At 50.9% G+C, this 10,139-nt stretch overlaps 5 protein-coding genes across 5 annotated transcripts; 2 read left to right on the top strand and 3 right to left on the bottom strand.

Moving 5' to 3' along the window:
* Nucleotides 1–2,924: 2,924 nt before the first annotated feature.
* On the bottom strand, nt 2,925–3,753 carry POSPLADRAFT_1073510 (hypothetical protein; the record flags this gene model as incomplete). The annotated part of the gene is made up of 3 exons (XM_024482615.1): nt 3,087–3,753; nt 3,018–3,036; nt 2,925–2,960 (listed from the first exon to the last, which is right to left on the bottom strand). The coding sequence occupies exons 1-3, from the start codon at nt 3,746–3,748 to the stop codon at nt 2,925–2,927; spliced, it is 717 nt and encodes a 238-aa protein (XP_024342234.1). The 5' UTR covers nt 3,749–3,753.
* A 165-nt stretch (nt 3,754–3,918) lies between these two features.
* Nucleotides 3,919–5,347, bottom strand: POSPLADRAFT_1179150 (hypothetical protein). The gene is made up of 5 exons (XM_024488643.1): nt 5,133–5,347; nt 4,949–5,077; nt 4,563–4,895; nt 4,385–4,505; nt 3,919–4,328 (listed from the first exon to the last, which is right to left on the bottom strand). The coding sequence occupies exons 1-5, from the start codon at nt 5,197–5,199 to the stop codon at nt 4,097–4,099; spliced, it is 882 nt and encodes a 293-aa protein (XP_024342233.1). The 5' UTR covers nt 5,200–5,347; the 3' UTR covers nt 3,919–4,096.
* A 157-nt stretch (nt 5,348–5,504) lies between these two features.
* Nucleotides 5,505–6,272, top strand: POSPLADRAFT_1167695 (hypothetical protein). The gene is made up of 4 exons (XM_024487978.1): nt 5,505–5,640; nt 5,709–5,769; nt 5,822–5,925; nt 5,978–6,272. Exons 1-4 carry the CDS (start codon nt 5,578–5,580, stop codon nt 6,134–6,136), a joined length of 387 nt encoding a protein of 128 aa, XP_024342232.1. The 5' UTR covers nt 5,505–5,577; the 3' UTR covers nt 6,137–6,272.
* Nucleotides 6,273–6,308: 36 nt separating this feature from the next.
* Nucleotides 6,309–7,291, bottom strand: POSPLADRAFT_1039089 (hypothetical protein). The gene is made up of 8 exons (XM_024477487.1): nt 7,196–7,291; nt 7,058–7,141; nt 6,946–6,994; nt 6,871–6,894; nt 6,708–6,817; nt 6,580–6,659; nt 6,503–6,523; nt 6,309–6,450 (listed from the first exon to the last, which is right to left on the bottom strand). Exons 1-8 carry the CDS (start codon nt 7,259–7,261, stop codon nt 6,408–6,410), a joined length of 477 nt encoding a protein of 158 aa, XP_024342231.1. The 5' UTR covers nt 7,262–7,291; the 3' UTR covers nt 6,309–6,407.
* A 1,335-nt stretch (nt 7,292–8,626) lies between these two features.
* Nucleotides 8,627–10,060, top strand: POSPLADRAFT_1073506 (hypothetical protein; the record flags this gene model as incomplete). Its single annotated transcript, XM_024482614.1, has 9 exons — nt 8,627–8,691; nt 8,745–8,765; nt 8,821–8,836; nt 8,886–8,954; nt 9,019–9,325; nt 9,384–9,468; nt 9,532–9,750; nt 9,809–9,932; nt 9,989–10,060. 7 exons carry the CDS (start codon nt 8,627–8,629, stop codon nt 9,680–9,682), a joined length of 714 nt encoding a protein of 237 aa, XP_024342230.1. The 3' UTR covers nt 9,683–9,750; nt 9,809–9,932; nt 9,989–10,060.
* Between the last annotated feature and the right edge of the window lie 79 nt (nt 10,061–10,139).

Here is a 10,139-nt window from a genome sequence, read left to right as displayed (position 1 = left end):
CCGCCTTCCCCAAACTGTTGCCAAATCCAGTCAAGTACGAGGAGATCTCCCTCCAGACTATCACAAAACCTACAAACCCACCTTATAGCTTGATATTGAGGGGGGGAGATAATAGCACTTAAGTATGGGGAGGTAATGCTGTTAAGCGCAACAACGAAGTGAATAGAACTGGGGGACAGGGTGCCCCAGGATGCTGTCTTATATACATGAGGGAAAACCCCCCCAGGGACCGGTAATGGACCCCTGGTACCTAGCTGGGTAAGGATTACTAAGTATCATGTGCTCTATGATGTCATATATGATGTCATAGTCTGGCCCTGCCCTGCCCTGGGCCTAGGGTCCAGAATTGACCGGCCTATGGCCTAGTGCCTGAGCCTAGCTCCTATCTATGATGTCAGAATGATGTCATGGTCCAGAAGGAGTCTGGTTTCTATCTAGAAAAGGTCCGGCATCAGAGTCCAGCCTGATGTGTCCAGAACAAGATCATGTGTCGCTTATTTAAGCGGATAACCCCTTAGATATGCAGCTGTACCCATATGCGGACAGATAAGTATGGATAAGTCCCTATATCCTTTGATATGTCCGCAGAAATAGCAGAAAAATTAGGTACAATTAGGGAAACTGTGACAGCGCACAGCCTGCCCTAATCTCCCCATGTATATAAACCGGCCTCTGCTGCCCTAGGGACCTCAGTTTCGACCTCTTGTCCCTAGGTCAGTAAGCCCCTGTACTTACTTACCTTTCAAATACTAACTTACTTGTCCCTAGCCTTAGGTTTGAGCCTTGCTCACCATCGCTTCGGTAAGATCCAGTCGAACACCCCCAGCATCCTTCAAAGTCTGTGTTTCCCCTGTCGCTCGACCCTAAGTCGCGACACTACGAGGACCTACTGAGACTACGAGGACCTACTAAGTACTATGTAGAAACAGCCGTTACATGAAGTGAAGATGCGATACAATCAGTTTGTTCTGAACATTTCTGATCAAATCAAAACCACGTGGACCGCATGGACCATGGTGTTGGATCACATGGCAGATTGCCATATTGAGTGACCCCATTAGCCGCCTCGCTGCCGTAGATACGCAATTTCTACAGAGACCTATGTAGACCTACATAGATCGCGCTATCTACAGAGTACTATATAGATTACGGGTTTCTACAGAGTGCTATGTAGAGACAAGGTTTCTACCAAAAGAAAACATTGTTTGCAGATGTAACCAGGCCTCCTGAACACAAGGTACAACGAATCTTTCTCCAGTCGAGACCATTTCGAGGAGCTGATACGCATACATGTAGTGTAAAACTTAATCCTGAGGGAGAGAAGAAGGCACACCATGTATACCTCATTTCAATCCAAACTATAGCTTAGATGCTTCGAAAGAAGTTCCAAGGTAATTTCCATCATCCGTTCTACCCACCGTCCACCATTCTATTGACCAGCCGTTGTCTTACTGAACTGATCTAGCATTTGGGCTTATATTCATGTCTACCTTCTTCAGCATCACGTTGGTGTTTAAACTATTAGTGTTCGAGTTCCTCATTGAGTCTTATGGGTCCTTATAGATCCCAAGCGTATAACTCATGCAAAGATGTCACGCAAATCTAGTGAGTTGTTCGATGTCAAGATGTTCACTTGTCAGAAGATGTTCGCTATCACGAGGGTCCCGCCGCATGGTTGTGCTGAGTCATGTCTACACCCGTGTCTGGTCAACCGAGCCTCGTATATTACTCCATCGCCTTCTTACATTGCCCCGTAGACTACTCACATGACAGGGGCACCGCTACCCGCGACTCGCGGGCCGGCGGCGCCCGCCGCGTCTTAGCACTTGAGTGTTTGCTTGTTGTGGTATATAAATTGTGAATTAATCATCATCATACACCCGTGTCTGGGCATCGTCAAGCTGAGACGGAAGCCTCGGGCGGAGGCTCCGGGCAGAAGTTGGACCAGAAGCATGAGCGCCCAGAATAGACGCAATGTAATTTATCACAGCGTTGTGTGAAGATATTCTGGTGGGAACACTCTCCCTAACATCACAAGGCCGTACAAGTTCCTGTCAATAAACTTTCGATCACGTAGCTTTCCAAATGGTGACTATTGCCTGTGATATACTGTTCTGTTGGATAGGTTTCATAAATTCTTCCTTTTGAAAAGCACTATGTCTTCGTACAAGCTCCGAGAGAAACCCTTGTTCAAGACTTGATTCGCCAGAATGTCCAGTCGTCAAAGACTAAACAAGGTCTGTACTGGCCCCTTATAACGAATATTGGGATAACGACCATTGTCCCAGGCATTTTCTAAACGAAATACCTCGTTAGTTCAGGGCAGCCTTATACCGCAATATCATGAAGCACCAGAAACCCATTATGTGATAGAATCAGACGGATACACCTCATTGAATGACATCAAATCATGACAGTCGAATGTCAACGAAACAACAATTTGCTTATGCTTAAGGTTTGTTCGGGCGAGCCGACATTACAACGCTTCGTAGAACCCGGTTCGGAGAGAATTATATCCCTTACGATCGCATTTGCCCATAGCCTGGTGCTACCTCGATAACACACATCATCAGAAACATCTGGACATGCAATTTGAACAGGACACGGGTGGCCCACATTATGGTCATGGCCAACAGATGTGCCTAATCAAGCGCCCACACAACTCTCCGAGCAACGGCTCTGCAGAGCTATCTGGAGAGTTGAAACAGATGTGCGTGGGGCGCAAATTACTCAACAGAAGATGATGACCAGAGCGTAGAGCAGGCGACTACAGCCTATCACCGAGCAAATAACCGACGCACCTCCAATTGTCATCAAGCACGCGTGTCTTCAGAATGGTGAAAGTTCATTGATAAGGAAAATAGAACGATGACAACACAGCAAAACTCTTCGACCTGAGCCGACCCGAAGGAAGCCCAAAGCCATCAATGACCGATCTTAACGCGCTGAGCCCTGTTGAGCTGGAAACATAAGCATGTCAGAGTGAGAATAGAGGGATGAAGACAGAGATAGCTTACGCGTCTTCGCTTCTTCAGCCTAGTGTTTGCAGTCAGTATGTTTCATTGTCGCGACAAAAGTGAACTCACTTATGCTTTTTCATCTTCTTTCGGCGCTTCCTCTTGGTGCTGTCCATATACACCTGGAACTCTTCCTCCGCCATCTTCACCTCCTCTGCTCTACCCTTCGTCATATCCAAGCCCAGCTGCTGCAGTGTCTTCTCCCACGAGAGAGACGCGCCGACTCTGTTCACCACCAGTGCTCTCGCGAGTTGCCGGGCTGCGTCAGCATCCTCTTCTGGGGAGGCTTCAGGAGGTTCCTCAAGGCTATCAAGCCTGGCCGTCTCTGAGGCCGACTTGGGAGGTAACGTGAAAGGCACAGATACAGATTCGAAGAGCGACGATGGCGGCTGTGACATGAGGAGAAGGGGGCGATGCAGAGAGAAGAACTGGTGCAGCTTGAAGTCATGAGGATTAATCGAGGGGTGTATGGGTGCAGCGGAGATCGGAGAAGGTAGCACGGTAGTGGAAGCGAGGCCCTCGGTTGTCATCGACGGGCCAGGCGGCTGCTGGTCCTTCTGCGAGGCATCGTTGCTAGTGCTGGAAACGTCGGCGGTGCCCTTATGCGATGTCGGTGCGACCTTTGGGGGCTTTGCCGAGTTAAAATAACGCCCCCCGCCGGGCTTGGAGAAGACTGAGTATGCTCTGCGAGCTGCTGGCACCGGCCTGAGCAGGTGGGCCAGGATAGCCATGAAGTGGACCGCTTGTTGACTACTAAGCGCCGACAGCGATAATAAGAGGCGGAGACCACGTGCCGGTGGCGCATCCTCGAGAAGGGCCTTCTCAGAAGACCGGGGGGCATTTCAGTCGCGGTTTCGAGTGTCAGCCAGTCGTGTGTATGTCGTTCGTCACGAGTATTTTTAGCACTCAATACATCATTCTGATATCATACAACGAAAGTAAGCGTGCACAACAGCGACTAGGATTACAACAGTCCAATAGATACGCAACCTCGGGGTATAGTCCGTTAGAACACCCCATAACTGTGTAAGTTGAAATCAGAACGATCTGTCCTTGGTGGGTAGCGTAAGAAGTGGGCACTATGTGACGGTAACGAGCTGCCCCTTGCCGTCCTTCAGAATGACCAGCTCGCAATCAATCTTCTCGCCGGTGTCCTGACACACAACATCGGTTTGGTCCACAGGGTCAAGCTTCACCTGGCGAAGTTCCATAAAGGAGCGACCCAGGACAACGTCAAAGTGAGACTCTTCCGACAGGTAGACGGAGTGCGTGGTCTTTGTCTTGCCGACCGTGACCGGCCATTTTCCGATACTGTTTTGCGGGTGGATCATCCACGCACGCGGGTATCGAACATGAGGAGGACGTACTTAACCAGCCCACCATAGCCGTAATGGCCAGGGGCAGCATCTGCCGGTATGAAGCCATGCTGTATCGCGAACTTACGCGAGATGTACACGTGGCGGTAGCCACTCTTCAGTAGCATGCGGACTATGAGCGCAGGTTTCATTATTGACGGCATATTGCAAAATGGGCAATAGGGCATACCACTCTGCACGGGTCCTATGCTGCCAACAATAGTGCGGACACCATTCTCGCTGTGAAACTTCTCGAACTCCTGTTTATACTTCGGAACATCGTCCTGGCGCTTCAAATCCTTGGAGTGATTTCGTGCCTTCCTGCCACTCTGGACGGAGCTTGAGCTCGAACGGAGTGGTGGTGAAGACGCCGGCTTTGGAGTGAACATATAGAAGGATTCATTGCGGTAGGCAGGGGGAGCGGGGAGTGGTTCGTCAGGGTCGCGAACATGGAGGATCGGCCACTGTTCACTACTCGGAGTGGTCGACTTTTGCCGCCAAACGTAAATGGTGAAATCAGAATCTGGTGACTCGTCAACACTATCATAGATGAGGAATTCGGCCACTGCCACTCGCCGTCATCCAGGTTCCAGATATTGCCATTCCATGAGTACTTTACCCAACCCGACTTGACCGGCTGGCTATTGAACTCGGCGTGAGCCTTCCTAGTGAGCTTCTCGTACAGGGTCTCCAGCGTGTCATCGTCTAGGCAATTCAGCCTTCCATCGTAAGTTCAAAATTAGCCGAGCACATCACTCACGAGACTGCACGATAGCGAAAGAGGATACAGGCGTGTGGACATTGACGATAGGCGGTTGTCCCTCCATCAGGAAAGCGGCTGGACGTGAGCGACGTATGTCTGAACTCGCGAACTGTGGGGCAGATACCTTGCTGCCCGTGGGGCCCAAGTATATGACTTGCGAGCGACTCTCGGGCAATGCTACAACGGATATTGTTTCCCTTCTTGGTTGTAGTGGCGCGGCGAGGAGCTGAGCGCGACTCAGACTGGAATTTCGATCATAATAACTTGATCGCGACAATTGCCTTTATTGGCATCCCGGCGGTAATTAGCGGCACGTGCCTTCGATCAAGCAAGAATTTGAAGTCCCCGCCTTTTTCGACGCAGTCGCCACCCTCTCCATCTACCCTTACCCGCCGACCAAGGATCATCAGGGACGTGAGGTCGTACCAACCCTAACATCAAAATGTCAGACCCTGCATCTCGCGCTAAGGCATGGCCCCTTGCTGGCCCGGAGCTCAACGACCAGGCAAGTCGCGCGCACTTAGTGGCGCTAGGTTGTTCAGGTCTGATGGAATGGGGTTTGCATATTATTAGATCCTGGATCTAGTGCAGCGTGCTTCCCAATTCAAGCAGCTGAAGAAGGGTGCTAACGAAGGTGAGGTATTTGATACTTCCACGCTCGCTTTTATCTGACGGCTACGTCGCAGCCACCAAGACGCTCAACCGTGGTATTGCCGAGGTCATCATCCTGACTGCCGACACTGAGCCTCTGGAAATTCTTTTGCACCTCCCCCTGCTGTGCGAGGAGAAGGTACAATCTAATCTTGTGTCTTCCGGAAGCCTATCGCTGACCACGTCCCTAGAACGTCCCGTACGTCTTCGTGTCTTCGAAGGCTGCTCTTGGGAGGGCTTGCGGGGTTACCCGTCCTGTGATTGCTGCGAGCATAACGACGAACGAGAACAAGGAGCTGTCCAGTCAGATCATCACGATTAAGAAGGCCATTGACAAACTCATGGTCTAGACGGTTGTCATGATGTAGGCACGCAGTGTTTCATTTGTGACGTTCACGTATTCTATCAAGTCAACGTAGCTCTTAGTTTAAATTTAGGACCTCTCATTGTGGGCATGTTGAACGGCCTCACCGAGTGCAGACTGGATAGCAGGATTTGTTGGGTGACTCACTCGGCAGATCATAGTAAGGTTTATCAGAAGCCTTCATGGTGTGCTACAACAACGAAAGTTGAAATATGATACAATACGCACAAAGTAGCCCTCGGGAAGATCATGTCATGTCATTTCGGAATATTCTCCCGAGCTTGCTGCCGTACTCTTCGCCTAGTTGCAAGAGTCAGCTCCGCAGTTCAGTTCCAAACATGCCGAAACTCACTCGTATGCCACTCTGTCATTCCTGGTTTCGGATGTCAATGGCGGACATCGGCGAAGCGAGAGATTGGAAATACATACTTGAACATCGTGTAAGCGTCGCTCTGGGCTGGATCGTTTACGTTAGGATCATTGAGGAGCTCTTGGATGCCAAGTAGGACCTGTGCGATAGTCAGCGCGGACAAGTGGTGATAGAGCGGATGACGCACCTGCTTGATGGTAATTGCAGGCTTCCACGACTTCTCTTCGTCCAGGATAGACAAGCAGACAGTTCCTGAGGGATACACGTTCGGATGGAACAATGGGGGCGCGAATTTGCCTGAGAAAAGCCTCTGAGTGCTTTCAGGGAACCAGTAGCAAGCCAGGACCTACACTTCGGCGGTTTCGAGGGATAGTCTAGCCCGATGGTCAGCATGGCAAGTACGGACGACATTTCATTATGCCTACCTTCTGGGAATATCATCATGAGCTTGTATACACCGCCTTCCCAAGGCGTCTGTAATCCGTACGTTAGCAAGGTGGTCGGCGGAGAATGTGGCATCGCAGCATGAGGACACACCCCCGCCTTCCCCGGAATTCCGACCTCCCACTCCAGCAGATTCATGGAGCCATCCGAGGCTTTAGTCGGCTTGGCGTAAAATCCCTGCGTCGCGTCTGGTCGCAGATAAGTCTAGTACGCGCGGGCGTTTCTACGCACGAATGGGTGATCCTTGCGCCACTGTTTACGCTCCTCAGCGAGACGTGCTCTGCAAATTCCAGACATTGTACAGAAGTGATGCAAGAAGATGCAAATGGATTTCGCGAGTGAGAGGAAGTAAGCAGAGAGACGAGGGCAGATCTGTAGAACGCGATTCTTGCAATATAGATGCTTACGTCAGCTATGTGGCCCATCCCGGATACTGAATTTACATATCGGCATGCATTGTTCACCGGAAATACTGCATCCCCAGCAATTGCAATGACATCGCCCACAACTTATACCACAATCTGAACGAATGGTGGCCACGATTGAATCGACGATCCGGCTGCATTTCCCAGATCTGGTGTGCGTGCGTCGGTTCGGGTGAAAGCCTGTCAATGATCGGGAATCGGGAGTAAATCCCTGATCTGAGCAATATTTGACTCCCCGCACAAACGGTGGCGACGAGAATATCTGTCCCACAAGTGTGGGGGCCACTCAACGAGCAGACATAGCTAAGCGGGACATTGACAGGGACGCCCACTGGCAGTAGCCCTCAACCCGGGCTTATCTGGGGCAGTGCAGACCGAGAGAATTCACTGATCAGCACCAAACTCAATTGGGCCGCTTCCCCGCGGATTGCGAGCGTCTTTCTCATCTTAGTGACGTTAGAACTGTTCGGTTGCGAGATGTAGTCACCTATTGGGCCATTCTCATCACGTTCTTGCGGAACTTGCTGCTGCTTCGTTTGGTCTCGGTATACTGAAATGAAAAACGTAAGTGCAGGCTCAGCATTCGGTCTTAAAGCATCCTTCCTAATCACCACATACCGGAACCGCCCCCGTCTCGCTCATCGCATGCACCCGCAGGTATTGAAACTCGTTGCCATGGCACAATCTTTTGAGGAATTTGACAATTCCTCCGCATCAACGTTCTCTGCGGGGAGCAGGGCTACGAGCCCCGCACCGTCGCTGTACTCGTTCTCCCCATCGGTGGACGAGAGGTTCATGGCAAGTGGTGCCAAAACCGTCTTTTCTCTTTTCTCTCATCTGGTATACAGCTCCGCAATGTCTATGGACGTATTCTCAATAGCCAGAACGATGTAAGGCTTTCTATTTAACGTCACGACGGAAGCATTGACGCCACAAAGACATATTTCCTTCCTGCTGTGAGGACAGCTGACAAGATATTATTCAGGCACATCGCTGAGGATCGTTCATATCCTTAGGACAATGAAGAGCATCGGCGACTTGATCTCCAGCATCATCAATACACGATGTGTCTGGGCCGTTTGTATCCAGCTCCAGATCTCGTGTGGCGGGCCCTACGCCCTCGCCGTGACCGCAGGCCCGCCATCATGGACGTCGGCACGGGCAGTGGAAGTTGGCGAGTCTTTGGTTCGCAATGTCGAAATCCTCTTGATCCTAGAGTCAGTATAGGGCTTTAGATATGGCCACCGAATTTCCCTACTGCGATGTCGTTGGTGTGGATCTAGTCCCTCCAAGGATCGACGGGTAGGTGCTGCGGGAACTCACTTCATCCGCTAACGCTGATCAAACAGGTCTAGAGAGCTCCCACCCAATTGCCGGTATGTTTACCCATCTAAATTTTCAAATGCTGCTTTTTCACTGCCTGTATTGTAGCTTTGAAATAGACGACGTATGTCGGTTGACTTATGACATGGAAAATTGACGCATGTTGCAAGCAGGCAAACCTGGGCTTTGCACATTACACTGAATGCTTCGACGTCGTGCATGCTCGTGCTGTATCAGCAGGGGTCAGTGACCGCTATCTCGAAATGTGACGGCACTGATTGTCAGATTATCCACTTCAACTCCCAGATCCGAGACTTCCCGCAGCTCTTGCAAGAGCTAACGGCAACCCTCCGCCCAGGGGGCGTATTGCTTCTGGGGGACGGTGAACAGCAGCTGTACGACGAGCACCGAAGACCAATGCCCCTGAGCGAACTCGGCACGCCGGGATTCTCTTGGGTCCACAAGATCTTCTTCGCTACCTACAACGCCATGAAAAACAGAGGCGGGAGCCCTGACTCCCCGAACATGAATCCGACATGGCTTCGAACTATAGATTCTCTTACGGATGTCGGGTGGCACAAGGCCTTTGTTCCCATGGGCCCATGGAGATACGGTAGCTTCTCTCCTATCGCTGCCGGCTGAGGCGACGCTGAAGTATGGCGTGTACGCAGATGATGAACGCGAGAAGGTTCTATCCGAGCTCTGTCGCGAGAATTGTCTGCGCTACATCTCAGGCCTGGCGCCGTTACTCCTGAGGTGAGATCCTCGCATCGCATCTAGCCCGAGGCCTGGGCCTCACCCTTAGTATGAACCTCCAAGCGAGGGCTATCTCCCCGAGAGCGTCGACAATATGTGTCGCGAAGCAACGGCGGAGTTGCGCGAACTTCGCACGCACCTCTACACACGATGGAACTTCGCGTGGGCCGTGAAGAAACCACCGGCACGCGAGCCTATCGCTCCCGTAAGCTGATCGCTGACAGAGAGTACAGAAAGGGAACAGGTTCCTGGACGATCGATAGATATGTCTGACAACTTCATGTGCGTGAGTGCTTCTATGGCATTTTGCGGCACTGATACCATGCGTCTTCCGTCATAGACCGCTTATCGTATTATTGCCAAGTGTGTGCAGTCTCTTGTATTCGTCGTCTTATACTTTGCTATGGTGTGTCTGGGCTGCATGCTGGTACATTGATGTCCTCCCCACACCAAAAGTGGTAAATGTGCGATTGTTTCATCCGATAGATGGGTTGTACGCTGACACTCGCATCCTTCCTAGAATAGATGTCGATATTTATTTATTGCGGATTGCAGAAACGTTCTGTGCTGTCAATCAACTTTGTTTGACGTTCACGAAGCGGGTGATCGCTGATATATACCGACATATTCAAATTCCTTAAGTCTCATGATCTCGCAATTCCAGCAGTTCC

The sequence above is a fragment of the Postia placenta genome (assembly GCF_002117355.1).
Source record: "Postia placenta MAD-698-R-SB12 unplaced genomic scaffold POSPLAscaffold_3, whole genome shotgun sequence".
Classification (NCBI taxonomy): Eukaryota; Fungi; Basidiomycota; class Agaricomycetes; order Polyporales; family Adustoporiaceae; genus Rhodonia; species Rhodonia placenta.
The sequence above is the reverse complement of the archived record's forward strand: the minus strand, read 5'-3'. Positions and strand labels throughout refer to the sequence as shown.

What these genes read in the sequence shown, in the direction of transcription:
- POSPLADRAFT_1179150 (XM_024488643.1), bottom strand. Translation starts at nt 5,199, where the DNA reads ATGGAGGGACAACCGCCTATCGTCAATGTCCACACGCCTGTATCCTCT. An exon ending in TATCTGGAACCTGGATGACG is followed by an intron (nt 4,896 to 4,948) that starts GCGAGTGGCAGT and finishes ACGAGTCACCAG; the next exon opens with ATTCTGATTTCACCATTTAC. An exon ending in GGCTATGGTGGGCTGGTTAA is followed by an intron (nt 4,329 to 4,384) that starts GTACGTCCTCCT and finishes CCCGCAAAACAG; the next exon opens with TATCGGAAAATGGCCGGTCA.
- POSPLADRAFT_1167695 (XM_024487978.1), top strand. Translation starts at nt 5,578, where the DNA reads ATGTCAGACCCTGCATCTCGCGCTAAGGCATGGCCCCTTGCTGGCCCG. An exon ending in GAAGAAGGGTGCTAACGAAG is followed by an intron (nt 5,770 to 5,821) that starts GTGAGGTATTTG and finishes GCTACGTCGCAG; the next exon opens with CCACCAAGACGCTCAACCGT. An exon ending in CCCTGCTGTGCGAGGAGAAG is followed by an intron (nt 5,926 to 5,977) that starts GTACAATCTAAT and finishes CCACGTCCCTAG; the next exon opens with AACGTCCCGTACGTCTTCGT.
- POSPLADRAFT_1039089 (XM_024477487.1), bottom strand. Translation starts at nt 7,261, where the DNA reads ATGTCTGGAATTTGCAGAGCACGTCTCGCTGAGGAGCGTAAACAGTGG. An exon ending in TCCCTCGAAACCGCCGAAGT is followed by an intron (nt 6,818 to 6,870) that starts GTAGGTCCTGGC and finishes GGCTTTTCTCAG; the next exon opens with GCAAATTCGCGCCCCCATTG. An exon ending in GACGCTTACACGATGTTCAA is followed by an intron (nt 6,524 to 6,579) that starts GTATGTATTTCC and finishes ATCCGAAACCAG; the next exon opens with GAATGACAGAGTGGCATACG.